Source organism: Erinaceus europaeus, chromosome 4, assembly GCF_950295315.1.
Source record: "Erinaceus europaeus chromosome 4, mEriEur2.1, whole genome shotgun sequence".
Classification (NCBI taxonomy): domain Eukaryota; kingdom Metazoa; phylum Chordata; class Mammalia; order Eulipotyphla; family Erinaceidae; genus Erinaceus; species Erinaceus europaeus.
Genome location: NC_080165.1, coordinates 8,596,917 through 8,612,022, shown reverse-complemented (window position 1 = coordinate 8,612,022; position 15,106 = coordinate 8,596,917). Strand labels below are relative to the sequence as shown.

At 39.8% G+C, this 15,106-nt stretch overlaps 1 protein-coding gene across 6 annotated transcripts in view; it reads right to left on the bottom strand.

Moving 5' to 3' along the window:
* The window catches only part of ADGB (androglobin), a 152,147-nt gene that overhangs the window by 115,841 nt on the left and 21,200 nt on the right, over positions 1-15,106 (bottom strand). For 5 of the 6 annotated variants that reach the window (XM_060188709.1, XM_060188711.1, XM_060188706.1 and 2 more), the window contains exons 2-4: positions 8,344-8,503; positions 3,653-3,745; positions 902-973 (exon numbers count right to left, since the gene is read on the bottom strand). In XM_060188709.1, coding sequence (XP_060044692.1) covers positions 902-973; positions 3,653-3,745; positions 8,344-8,503 — 325 coding nt within the window. The remainder of the gene's footprint in view (positions 1-901; positions 974-3,652; positions 3,746-8,343; positions 8,504-15,106) is intronic. The other variant, XM_060188710.1, reaches the window with a different exon arrangement.

Here is a 15,106-nt window from a genome sequence, read left to right as displayed (position 1 = left end):
CTACCCTGATTATTGCATCCTTGGTAAAAGCAGATCTTTTCCTTTTTTTAATTTATTTTTTTAACTTCAGTTTGTTTGATGGAACAAAGAACAATGTAAAGGGGAAGTGGGAGACAGCAAGAGAGAGAGAAACAGAGAGACACCTGCAGCCCTGCTTCACCACTCATGAAGCTTTCGCCCTGCAGGTGGGGCTGGGGGGCTTGAACCTGGGTCCCTGTATACCGTAATGTGAGCGCTTAACCAGGTGTGCCACCACCTGGCCCTGCAATGTTTTGATTTTGTTACCCATTGATATGTAAAAGCTTGGGGAGACAAAGTAAATGAATCAGTAGTAACTTCTCTGGCTGAGTTTCAGGAGAAAAATCATTTAGGAAAATTCTCGGTTCAACTACTCTCTCTTAGTGGAACAAGTTAATTTCAGTGGGTGAAATTCACCTGCGTGGAGAAGTGGGAGGAAAATGGGAGATGTTCTACCACAAGGAAGAGCAGGCTTGTGCTGATTACATGTTTAGATAAAATGCTGGAGAGGACTTGAACCTCATGATGTCCCCATATTAGCAAGTTAACACTGCAAGCCCCCATTCTTGGACACAATGCACAGTCTAGTCTAGGCACTCAGGTCTATAGAAGAAATGCCCAGACTGTGTAAATCCAACTGCCTTGGGATCCTGAGCAGGAGAAAAGAGTTACAAGCAGTGCCAGTAGGACTATTTCCCCAATGTTTGCACGCAAAACGCAATCACAGAGGATCCTCTTCCTCGTTGATGATCTGGCGTACAAAACTTCTCAGTTAGATCAAAACTTAAAGGTCAGAAAGTGAGAAGTAAAATTGACTGAGGAATTATTTGAACAAATCCATAGGTGTTTTGCAATGAGATTTAATTCCTTCTTCCATACTTACCTCGCTGCACAGTATATGTTCGTTTTCCGAAAACAAATCAAAGGCGGTCTCGTTTTTCACCACTACTGGAGTCTGAAATTTTAAAATACCAAGAGATATTATTCTTTAAGGGGCCGAAGAGAGCTTAACATTATAATGTTTCATGTGACGTAGTGGGGACAAATCTGATTTCATTTCTCATAATCGTAAGATTTAAAAGAAATGTAAAAATAAACTCATTATTCCATGTGATGGCCCAAAGAGAACGGTAGGTGACACTAATTTCGTCACATTAATGTCTGAAAATGTAATATTTAAAAATGTATAAATAAAGTGAGGGGTGGGCAGTGGTGCACCCAACTGAATGCTGCATTACCATACACAAGGACCAGGGTTCGAGTTCATGAGCAGTGAAGCAGGTCTGTGGGTGTCTCTCTCTCTCTCTTCCTCCCTCTTTACCTCCCCCTTCCTTCTAAATTTCTCTCTGTCCTATCCAATAAAAATAAAAATGAAGCTGCCTGGAATGGTGGATTCTAAGTGCAGGCACTGAGTTCTGGGGCAATAGCACTGGTGGCAATTAAAAAAAAAAAAAATATATATATATATATATATATATATATATATGGCGTTTTAAGATATGAGATGCAAAATAACATCATGCATACACATACAAACTGAGAGTTTATGTGATTTGAAATTTAAATTCACCACTCAAATTAAACCTGAAGCTGACTTAATATCTGGCAGCTAGAAAAAAATCTACATTTTGTGTGAAAATATTAAATGTGCTAGCTTTTTAAAATCATTTCCAACATTAAACCTTATTGATTTTCTTAAAAAATAATTTTATTATAACTATTTAATTGGCATGTATATAGGTTTTTCTTCTTAGATCAGTAAAGTATATTAGGACTATGTATGAATATATGTGGAATGTAACAGAATAGGGTAAATCTCACAGAGAGGGAGGGTCATTATTGTTTTGCAAAATATCTGTCTAGATAACTGTGTGCCTGTCCATATGGCAGGTAAAATGCATCCAGGGCTGTGGAGTTAGACACTGAAACTGAAATAAAAAAACACACCCTAAATATTTTCTATTTAACGAAGTTTCAGTTCTGACTGTTATGGCCCATGACTACAACTCAGTGGATCAAGAAAAAACAGGGTAGAGATATAAAGTCACTGAAATGGATAGGAGCATTGTGATAAAATATATATTTAATCACTACAATAACTTACAGTTAATAAATTTATTCTTGGGAGTCCGGCTATAGCATAGCAGGTTGCGCAAAGTGCAAGGACCCTATAAGGATCCCAGTTCGAGCCCTGGCTCCCCACCTGCAGGGGAGTCGCTTCACAAACGGTGAAGCAGGTCTGCAGGTGTCTGTCTTTCTCTCCCCCTCTCTGTCTTCCCCTCCTCTCTCCATTTCTCTCTGTCCTAACCAACAACGAAGACAACAATAATAATAACTATAATAATAAAAACAACAAGGGCAACAAAATGGAATAAATAAATAAATATTTTTAAAAATTTAAAAAATAAAATAAATTTATTCTTAGCACAAGTGTATCTCAGAGATGCATCGCCTAGAGAAAGAGATGGTTTATGTCTTTCTTACTCAAATTACAAAACTCCCACTCCGTGGAACTGATGTCCATTATTTGCACACAATTCAAGCTTTTTTTCTTTTTCATAATGAAACCAGACTGAATATCACTAGCAATACAGTAATATTTAGTACTTCTAACACTGTAAAATTTATATTCTTTATGCAATGTTAACATAAGTACTCTCGAAGCATGATTGACTTATAATTTATTTAAAATGGCTGGGAGTTAATCAATCCATAACTACTTTAGTGGTCAGAGATGGTTTACTAAATATTTTTTAATTTCAGGTTTTCTGATTTTCTATACTAGTAACAGAATTTTAAAAAATTAGATATTTTTTTTCTTGTATTGAGAGCAGTGCATGCAAAGGCTAAACTGGGAATAAAATCACTTTGTGAGGAAAGAGATTCAAATGGACCTCATATGTATAGAGTCAGCTTCCTTCAAATTAGTTTCTAGATACTTAGAAGCTAAGTTAGACTACGAGTTCTTAGGCATTAAAAGAAACCAGTAGAATATTTAAGGAAGGGGGAAAAAAGGAATTGGTAATAAACTCTTACAAACACCAAATATATTCAAACTAGCATAGCTATTTGGAAGATGCCTCAGTAGGCCTCAAGTTGTAATGTATGTTAATGCTCTTTAAAATGAAGGTTTCTTGGTAATGCCCCATTCAAGATGACTCAAATGGCTGAACACGGGGTCTAAAATAGAGGTTGCCCTTGGAAAATGCCCCAACAATCTCAGAAACATAGAGATCCAAGTGAAAATCTCTTGAGCTGGAAAATCGATGCTAAGAAAGACTAAACAGACTTTCCCATTTCCCAAGTTCCTGCTAAGAAGCAGAAGGAAAAAAAAAAACAATCAGAAAGTAAAGACTAGCTTCTTGTAAAGTTGCAGATGATGACTTGGCATTACAGAGTAAAGGAGAGAGATTTAGATGCTAAAGAAATTTCAGTTTACTGGAAACCGATACAAGAAATAGTCAACTATGCCAATAAACATGTATTTCTTAATTAAATTTAAGAAATGACTACTCATCCTTATGAATCACAAGAAAAAATGTCTGAATTATTTTAAAGGAATATTTTAAGAAATAGGCTATCATATCCTAATAGCTGACAGGGATTCGCCTAATAGTAAAAAAACATCTCTTACCCGACTCATGAGAAATTCATGTGGACGTTTCCAGGAATAAATTTTCAGTGATGGTGGCAATTCAATTTTTCCTTCAGGATCTTCAAAAAAATGCTATACAAAATCATATTGAATTTTTGTTCTATGTATGATTTTTATTAAGGTTTTAGTCCTAATAAAAATTGAGCATGCACATTTGATCAATAAAACAGCAATTGCATCATATCTATGTTGTCGGGGCTAATTTATGAAGTAATTGGAAAACACTGATAGAAACAATACTATATTTAATTTTTTTAAATGTATGCAAAATGTATATAAGAGTTTGGAATGTTTTCTCCCTCAATCCAGTGCCTAAGAGACTTAATACATTCAAATTATGACATATAGCAAATAGCTTCTTATTCACTGCTGCTGTATTCTGTGATAGATATGTTTCTCTGCCACATGCCCATTGAAGGGTGTGGCACATGTCTGGTATATGACTAATACTAACAAGATGATGATGGACTTTTTTTTTTTGCCCCTCAGTTACCACTGGGGCTCAGTGCCTGTACTACAAATCCACTACTCCTGGCAGCCATTTTTTTCCCATTTTTATTGCCCTTGTTGTTATTTTTGTTACTGCTTTTGTTGTTGTTGAATAGGACAGAGAGAAATTGAGAGAGGAGAGGAGACAGAGAGGGCAAGAGAAAGATAGACACCTGCAGACCTACTTCACCGCCTCTGAAGGGACTCCCCTGCAGGTGGGGAGCCGGGGGCATGAAACCAGATCTTTATGTTGGTCCTTGGGCTTCGCACTATGTCTGCTTAACCCATGGCACTATGGCCTGTTCTGACTGATGGACATTTATGAACTGGTTACAGATATTTGTGTGAACATCAATGTCTATTTCTCTATATTAAACACCCAGGAATATACAATTAATTCTTTAATTTTGAAACCCTAGTTAAAGGTCTATAGGTAAACTCTGGAGAAAATAGTCATTTCCACATGGACATTCTCAAATGCTAGCAATCACTCAGTTAAAGAAATCTCAGGTATTGTTGGTATGCTTCTAATTCTGCTTCTAAAACCCCTTCTGTTTCATTGGTTTAATCCCCCCTGCTTAACACTGTATTCTGTTTACATAACCACTGTTAACTAAGCACCACCCTGCCTCCAGGACATTGGTTTAATCCCCATTTCTTCATGATGTCTTTTGGCTCCACCCCCTCTCCTTGTCACACCCTGATTTCCACCAGTCTCTTTTCGCTCCACCCTCTCTACGTCACATCCTGTTTCCAACTTGGCAAGTATATATATATAAGGACAGGATTGTAATTATATATAGTTTAGCTTAGCTTAGATTGTGCTACATTCCACATGAATAAAGAGATACTGCTGCCCAGCTCAGCCATGAGTCCCTGGTCGTCTGTCTCCCACCGGCAAAGCTAGCCCAGCATCAAGTGATTACAACAGAAAAGTTGCCAGAAACTGGTTCTGAAATGAGCGCAGCCTAGCATGTTCCTAACTATGACCATGGACTCACAGTTCAGACAGGCTCCTGTGCTAGATTGTGAATAGATATGGGTCCTGGGTCAGATTGGTGGGGTTTACAGTTAACAGTATGTATATACTTTCTCATATTTCAAAGCTACTGTCTGCCCTGATCCTACTTTCTAGTCCTATTCTCAGCTCTGACACCGTTCTCCCAGACAATAATTTCAGCTCACCTGCATGTTAGCTGTCGGGCTCAGGCAAAAATTACTGAAGTCATGGGCCTCTTGGAATGTACCTGAAATAGACTTCCTAGCTTCTTCCCACATGAAGACCCATAGTTCCGTCTGTTCTATTCCTAGCTTTAGGTTCCTGATTATTAAACATTTTGTCCTGCGTTATATCCTACCACCTTTCAGCCACCAAGTTGCAGATGCTACCATGACACCATCCGGAGTTCCCTAAGCAGACAGCATCACCAATGTGCCCCAGAACGTCACCTCTCCAGAACTCTGCCCCATTAGGGAAAGATAGAAATAGACTATGGATCAATCTGTCAACATCCATGCCCAGCAGAGAAGCAATTACAGAAACCAGACCTCCCACTGTCTGCATTCCATAAAGAATTTTGGTCCCTAAAGAATTTTGGTCCATACTTCCAGAGGGATCAAGAATAGAGAAGCTTCCAATATAGGCGGTGGGATACAGAACTCCGGTGGTGGGAATTGTATGGAATTGTACCCTTCTTATCCTACAGTCTTGTTAATCATTATGAAATCATTAAATAAATAAATACATACATAAATGTTCCCAGAAAACAGGAGATGGTCTTTACAAGAAATACCGTTTAAAAATTTGTTGGGGGGGGGGCAGGTAAGGATAATTAAATCTCACCAGAGTAAGTTAGTAATATTTCTTCAGTCATCTGATAAAAGCATACGTAGAAGCTAAAGTCCCTAAAATGTCCTATCTACTATTTCTGTCAGAGACTGCCAGTTCTACTCCTCCCTGCTGTCTCCCCACACAATAGTGTAATTCCTGTGGAGAATTTTTCAAGAGTTCAGCTGCTCGACTAAGACTCTGCACAATTTATCCCCACATGTTAATTCACACATAATCCCTTTATGTTTCGAAGTGCTGTTAAAAAAAAAAAAAAAAAGGAAAAAGGAAAAAGTAGCAAGGAGCCATCTGAAGCATTCCCTCACCAATCACTCACAGGAAATGGTTTCAGCACTAACAACCTCAGCAAATTTGTTACAGATGGAAGCCTTTCGGTTTATGATTCTGCCTCTTGTGAACAAAATGCAAATGCTTATAAGTACCAGTCCAGTGAACTCGACGCAACTAAGACCACTAGAACTCAAATTACCCGCTACCACAAGCTGAAAATGACTTTGCATCATATACATATATGTGTGTATGCATTTGGGTATACAGATATATATGAAATATCTTGCTGCACCGAATGAGAAGGTCATGTTTAAGGGGTTATAGAAATAATCACGAAAAGTATAATCCACCCTCCCCCATCATTTTATTCGATAAGACCGCGCAACTTGAGAGGGTAAAAGGGAGGGAGAGAGAGAGAGAGAGAGAGAGAGAGAGAGGGAGGGAAAGACTCCTGCAGACCTGCTTCTTTGCTTGTGAAGCACCCCCACTGCAGGTGGGGAACATGGGGCTTGAACCTGGATCCTTACACAGGTCCCTGCACATAGTACTGTGTGCTCTTATCTGGGTGCACCACTGCCCGGCCCCCTAAAAGTACAGTCTAAAGGTCATTTAAAACACAATGTGAGGCCAGGTGGTGGCGCACCTGGTTGAGTGCACACATTATTGTGTGCAAGGACCCGGGTTTGAGCCCCCAGTCCCCACCTGTAGAGGGAAAGCTATACAAGAGGCAAAACAGAGCTGCAGGTGTCTCTCTGTCTCTCCCTATCTATCTCTGCCTCCCCTCTCAACTTCTGGCTGTCTCTATCCAATAAAAATAAAGATAATTTTTTAAATAAATAAAATAAAACACAATGTAAGTCTCTATCCTCAACAATAGAGTCTTTAGAGACTAGAACAAAGATTTAACCTATTTTTAATTGAGCAATTATGTTTAGACACTCCTGGACCTAAACCCAAGGCCTTGCACTGAGAAGCCTTCTAGACTTTTTTTTTTTTTTTTTTAGTTTTTATCTTGAGAGAGAAAGATGAAAGAGTGAGAGGAAGGACCACTCTATCATCCCTGAAATTCACTTCTGCCCAATGTGTGCTCTTGTGGGACTTGGGATCAAACCCAGGCTCTGACTCATGTTAAGGCATGTGCTCTACCCACTGAACCACCTCTATGCCCCCCTCCAAAGCAAGATTTTAAATAGGCATATGTTTCTAAAATCATGTAACTTGAAACTGTGGAAATCCTATCCTCAGTTCCGATCCAGAAACATCATCACGTAAACATAGTCTCAGGTCAGTACAGAGTAGTAAGAGCTTTGTCCACGTATTCAGAGGAATTCCATGTTTATGTCATAGCAATATTTTTAATTACCCTTTCTGTTATGTTCGGCTAAAAACCCCTACAGATCTATTGGGTCTCTCATTTTTTTTTTTTACCAGTGTCTAAATTTCTGCTTCTCAACTCTGTCCCAAGTCTACTTACTGACCTGTCCAACATCAGGTTCCACTGTACACAACTTTGACTTCTTCTTTTTTTTATTTTTTATTTATAAAATGGAAATGCTGACAAGACTATAGGATAAGAGGACAGCACACTTTACCTACTACCCAAGGAAGATGGGTCCTGAAATGAGTGCAGCTTGGAATGTTCCCAGCTGTGACCACAGAGTGTGAGCTCAGACCTACAGGGACACAGAGACTGTGCAGGCCCCTGCACTGACTGTGGGCCCCAGATCAGACAGATGGAGTTTACAGTGAATATTATTTATATACTTTCTCCATATTTGGGAGCTACTCTCTTCTCTGACCCAGCTTTCTAGTCCTCTTTCTAACTATGTCTGACACCATCTCCTCAGACAACGACCTGAGTCCTCCCTCCTATTAGACGACATCTCTTTTTATCAAAATGTGATTCACCACCAAAACTCAGGATCAAGTCTTGAAAGATCAGGTAGACAACACAAAGTTCCACTTTTGAATAGAGATGGCAGGAAATAATGAGTCTGTTCACGTGTGACAAATACCGTTTCCTCATAAAACTGTGGGCGAAGTGAAAGGAGAGCCCACTTACAAGAACAGGACTTTTCCCCGTCTTGTCCTTCTCTTTACCACTCTTGCCTCCATCCCACTTCTCTGCGTTGATGTCAGCTTCGCTCCATTCCGGCCAGATTGGGAATTTCCCCTTCTTCTGCTCAGCACTGGGTGGTAAATTACTGCCCGAAGCGTACTGACTAGAGAGGCAAAGAAAACAAGAGAGTCGGTTTTAATTCAAATCACAGAGGTGAAAATTGGCATCGCTGTATGACATCCCCTTAAGTCTTTCGTCTGCAGACCACTAGATGCCTGTTTAAATGCGATCCTCCATGCGGTCAGATGGCTTACACAGATTTGGGATTCTAAAGACTCAACTACCATATAACAAGATGCTCTCCTAAGCAACTTTCTTTTGCATCTGTTTGTGATGGTTCGCCAGTTACAACATGTTAAGATTACGATTCACAGTCCTGCACTGCACCTACCACTATAGTTCTGTATCTTCCCCTTCCCCGGTCTCCCAAAGATGACCGTAACAGGTTTCACAAGTCTTCAAAACCGTTTGGTTTGCTTGCTTCTGTGTTTTTATTGTTTGTATGAGTTCTCTCGATTCCACATGTGGGTGAAACCATTCATTAGTTGGCTCCAACCTCTTATGTCACTAAGCATGATCACAGAATCGATTTTCAAGCACTAAGGTCTACTTATTAATGGAAGGCACTAAAAAAAAAAAAGTATTTCTATAAACACGGAAGATATATTGGGAGAGAGAATATTTATATAGAATTCACCCTTAAGAAGAATTTTACAAGTGGTGAAAGACAACTGCCAGAAGGTGTAGCTCATAAGTGGAATATAAATAACTAGAGAGAGAAAGAGAGAGAGAGAGAGAGAGAGAGAGAGAGGGAGAGAGAAGAAAGAAAGAACTTGGAAGCAACGTCAGTCAACCATGTTATCTTCTGGACTCTGTGAGAGCTGTGGTGCTTGACGGAAAGGCACACGTGTTAGTTGTATAAAGACGTAAATACACAATGTACGGGTGTGAAACTATTCTTGGAGTCTTGAAAGTGTGGGAGTTAGTGTTAAAATGACTAATAGTAGCTCCCAAATATGAGAACGGTGTATAAATATTGTTTACTGTAAACCCCATCAATTTGATGTGATCTGGGGCCCATTTTGACCCTGGGTCCATACCCCCAGAATGATAAAGAACAGGAAAGCTATCAAGGGAGAAGGTGGGATACGGAGTTCTGGTGGTGGGAATTGTGTGGAGTTGTACCCCTCTTATCCTATGGTTTTGTCAGTGTTTCCTTTTTATAAATAAAATTTAAAAAATAAAAATAAAAGTATCAGTAGTAAAAAGAAATTAAAAAATAAATTTAAAAAGTTTGTTATATTTTATCTAACATTCTATATTTGGAAGTTTGATGGGCTTGGGCTTTTAAATTTTCCCATTAGTATAAACAGGACTGTGATGACCATCTTTGTCACCATTTTGTTACTAATAAGAAAGGTTCAATGCTCAGTAAGAAAAAGGATTATTAACCAAGAGGCAATGGTTGTATCAAAAACAAACCACACCAGTCATTATTATTATTATCTTTATTTATGTATTGGATAGAGACAGCCATAAATTGAGAGAGAGGAGGGAGAGAGAGAGGGAGAGAGACGGAGGGGCACCTGCAGCCCTGCTTCACCACTCACAAAGCTTTCTCCCTTCTGGTGAGGACTGGGGGCTTGAACCTGAGTCCTTATGCATTATAACATGTGCACTCAACCAGGCAGGCCACTACCTGACCCCAAAACCAGTCTTTAATAGGATGCTAGTGGAGTTGACGGCCATATGCCCCTGAACACACTTGATGTCACCTGATCTCGGGACTTAATGGAACCTGAGATGGATCTGTAATATATATATATTCATATTTTTAGTTCAGAAAAAAACTCACACATATGTGGGAATGTATCTGTGATAAAGAAGCCAGAACTGTTCAATATGGGAAAGAAAGCTTCTTCAACAGACAGTGCGAGTAAAAGTGGACAGTCACATCTAGAAAAATGAAACTAGGACACCATTTAACAACATACAGTAAAATAAAATCAAAAGGGATCAAGGACCTGGGTAGTATTATTTTTGACCCTGAAGCTCTGAAGATCCATAAATAAGGGGCCAGTCAGTGGCTCACCTGATTAAGCACACACATCACAGTGCTCAAGGACCCAAGTTCAAGCAGCTGGTACAAGTGGGCTCCACGCGTGGAGAAGCAGGGCTGCAAGTGTCTCTCTATCTCTTTCTTCTCTACCTTCCCCCTCCCCTCTCAGTGTCTCATTGTACCTATCCAATAATAAATACAAATATTTAAAAAATAAAATCCATAAATGGAAATATTGGTGAAACACTTTGAGAAATAAAAAGTATCTGGTGGGGGAGTCAGGCACAGTGGGCTAAGCGCACATGGCGCTGAGCACAAGGAAGGACCAGCGTGAGGATCTCAGTTGGAGCCTGGGGCTCTTTCCTTGCAGGGGAGTCACTTCACAGTCGGTGAAGCAGGTGTGCAAATGTGTCTTTCTCACTCCCTCTCTGTCTTCCACTCTTCTCTCCATTTCTCTCTGGTCTATCCAACAATGATGACAATAACTACAACAGCAAAACAAGGGCAACAATAAATAAATAATAAATAAATAAATAAATATCTTTTAAAAATGTATCTGGAAACACAACCACATGGGCAAGTGAACCTAAAGTAAGATTAAATAAATGGGACATCAAATTAGAAAGCTTCTAAACACTGAAAGTAAACTCCACAAGGATAAATGGGCCACCAGGTTACTGAAAGAAGATAAACTTTTTTTTTTTTTGCCTCCAGGGTTATTGCTGGGGCTCGGTGCCTGCACCATGAATCCACTGCTCCTGGAGACCATTTTTTCCCCTTTTGTTACCCTGGTTGTTTTACCATTGTTGTGGTTATTATTATCGTTGTTATTGATGCTGTTGTTGTTAGACAGGACAGAGAGAAATGGAGAGATGAGGGGAAGACAGAGAGGGGGAGAGAATGACAGACACCTGCAGACCTGCTTCACTGCCTGTGAAGCGACTCCCCTTCAAGTGGGGAGCTGGGGGCTCAAACTGGGATCCTTACACTGGTCCCTGCGCTTTGCACCACGTGTGCTTAACCCGCTGCGCTACCACCCGACCCCGAAGATACACATTTGACAAGTGATGGACATCAGACATCTGTAAAGAACTTGCACAACTCAAATAACAAGCAAACAAACAAACCCTGAAGAAAGTGAGCCAACTTTATGAATAGCCAGTTTTCTGAAGAATAGATATGCACAGCCTGCTGACATAAGAGGACTATGTTCATTATCCTTAGATAAATGCAAATTAAAACCACACTCAGATCACAGCTCACACAGTGAGAACGGCCTATGCAAACAACAGGAAATGACAGATGTTGATGACATGGTGGAGAAAAAAGAGACTGTTACACTGCTGACAGGAACGTAAACTGATACAGTCACTATAAAAAATATTACAGAAACTCCTTAACTAAAAATGGAAATACCAGGGGGCAGGTGGTAGTACACCTAGTTAAGTGCACACATTACAGTGCACAAGAACACAGGTTCAAGCTTCTGGTCCCCACCTGCAGGGAGAATGTTTCATAAGTGACGAAGCAGTGCTGCAGGTGTCTCTCTCTCTTTCTATCCCCCCCACTCTCAATTTCTTGCTGTTTCTATCCAATAAATAACTAAAAATAAATTTTAAAAATTTATTTATTTATATTCAATAAAGTGTAATTTACCTGAACAAAAAATTATTTATTTATTCTCTTTTGTTGCCCTTGTTTTATTGTTGTAGTTATTATTGTTGTTGTTATTGATGTCATCATTGTTGGATAGGACAGAGATAAATGGAGAGAGGAGAGGAAGACAGAGAGGGAGAGAGAAGGTCAGACACCTGCAGACTTGCTTCACCACTTGTGAAGCGACTCCCTTGCTGCAGGTGGGGAGCCGGGGGGCTCTACCTGGGATCCTTAGCTGGGTCCTTTTGCTTTGTACCATGTGCGCTTAACCGGTGAGCTACCACCTGCTGGCACTCCTGTGGAGGGGATTCAGCCAGGGGGCAAGCCAATGATCCTCCCTCACCAGCTCTCAGGGCCCAGCAAATCAGAGAGGAGGACTTGGGGAGTATTTTGGTAGAGACACTCGTTTACTTGGGGATGGGTACAGGTTTATATAGAGAGTTAAACAAAGAACATTTTTCAAATATATCAGAAATTACAGGTTTCTTAACGGTCAGCTTGCCCCTATGGTAGGGGGCTGGTATGACAAGAATTGATGCAATACATAAAGGTCAAAACAATTAGTCTCCATGATTCAGGCACTTTAATTATCCAAAGGCATTTGAGAGAAGCATAGGGGTTAAACCAGTAAGGTGAGGTAGAGAAAAGAAAAAACAAAACCTGATGTAAATCATAGATATCAAAGGGCACAAGGAAATAAGATTTTGGGGTTTCACTATCTGGTGTTAGGGGTCTATAATAGAGTGTATTCTCTTTTGTGATTGAAAGGTGAAGTGGATGTGTGAACTTTGCGTGAACCCTAAAGCAGGCAGCCATGTGGCCTCTTAGCAGGTAGAAACTAAGTGTGAGAGGCAGTAGGCTTTCTGTGAGCTTGAGAGACTAACAAGGAGAAACTGAGTCTGGGAGACTTTTCCCTCTTGGCTCACCTCTATAAGAAGAGAGGCTAACAAGTGGGGTTTCTTTCCAGACCTCCATCCAAGGATGGGAGAGCTCCCCTAAGCTCTACCAAGCTTTCACAACTGCCCAACTCCCACTAAAAATATATATTTTTTAAATTAAGAAATAGAAATACCATATGATGTAGCATTATCACTCATAGGCATTTACCCAAAATAGATGAAAACATTAATTCAGTGGGACATGCTCCTGCCCCCATGTTCACAGCTACATTTTACACAACCAAAAAACAGAGATAATTTACACTATATATATATTTTTAAAAAACTGCTGTTGTGTCATCTCGGAAAAAATATGAATGGACGTTGAGGCAATTTTGTTTAGCAAAGTAGGTGAAAGACAACTTAAGAGATGGTTCCAGTTATATGTGGAATATAGATCATTGAAGGACATTAACTTACAAAGGAAAAAAATTAGCCAACCTGCTCTGAGACTTTGAAAGATCTATGATGGTTATCATTAGAGCATAGGGACACAGAACTTTTGGAGTGGGTGTGGTGTGGACCTAAACCCACTATGATATAATCTTTTATAGAACTATTAAGTCACTAACAAAACAGAAAATATTAATCTCCCCTTTTACTGGAAAATAATAGTATATATACACTCTGTAAAGGAGTATTGCTAAACAGCATATAAAATGTAAGGCTTGGGGATAGCTAGAATAGTTTTGAAGGAAAGGGAGAAATGTTTCAGAAGGTCAATGTAAATTCAATAAAATATCTCACAGTTTCTCTGTTTTACTGAATATTAATATCCACAAATATTTTTTAAAATGGTCATTTTTGTACTCATGAAATCCATGATGAAATTACCTCATCCAAAAAGCTCAATTATTATCTTTCTTTTCTCCTCCTTTTTAGCAGTGATTTAACAGGGTTTGACAAAAAATTAAGCTGTCAAGGACTGGGCAGCACCAGACCTAAGTGAACCCAAGTGTTACAATGCAAAAGGACCTGGGTTCAATCCCTCAGTCCCCACCTGCAGGGGAAAAGCTTCACAGGCGGTGAAGCAGGTCTCCAGGTGTCTGTCTTTCTCTCCCCCTCTCTGTCTTCCCCTCCTCTCTCCATTTCTCTCTGTCCTATCCAACAACGACGACATAAAGAACAACAACAATAATAACTACAACAATAAAACAACAAGGGCAACAAAAGGGAATGAATGAATGAATGAATGAATGAATGAATAGAATTTGAAAACTAAGTGAGTTAGTATTTGTAAATATTTCCAATATGATCTGGAATAACATGCAGTATATAATTGTTTGCTTTTAAATATGCATTGCATTTCCTTTTAACTTTTGCTTTAAAAAATAATAATAAATAAACAAAACTGTGAAGAATAGTCGGCAAATATACCAAAAGCAAAACAGTACTGTAACTAAGAGATGTTGTTCAGCTGTGAGAGCTTGTGCCTTGTAGAGCTGAGGCCCAGGGTCCAATCCCAAACACTGAATTTCACAGAAAGATGCTCTGGTTTCCCTCACTTCTTCTCCCCCATAAATAACATGTTTGCGTCTTATTAAAACGAAAAAGAAGTCACATGACTGTGACATCACTTGTCCAGTGAAATGAGAATTTTGTCAGGCAGGAGTCCCTGGGCTTAGGCTGCTCCAGGAGACAGGAACATCTCAGACAATACCACAGTATTCCATGGGTGCCAGAGCCATGCTGGTTGCCTCTCATCTTCTGTCTGTCTTTTCTCTCTCCCCCTCCTTCTCTCCCCGCCCCCTCTCGCTGTAGCTAAAAGTATGAGAACTTTTACACAGGGAGACCTGGTAGTGGTATCATCATGTCTGAGTCACTGGGTTTATTTTTAAAGGGTACATTAAAATATTTCAAAAAGAATCACACCCAAGAAAACAAATAATTCAATCATTTCAAAAGATAATTTGAGGGAGTCGGGTGGTAGCGCAGCTGGTTAAGTGCACACGGCGTCGTCGCAGGGGAGTCGCTTCACAGGCGGTGAAGCAGGTCTGCAGGTGTCCATCTTTCTCTCCCCCCTCTGTCTTTCCCTCCTCTCTCCATTTCTCTC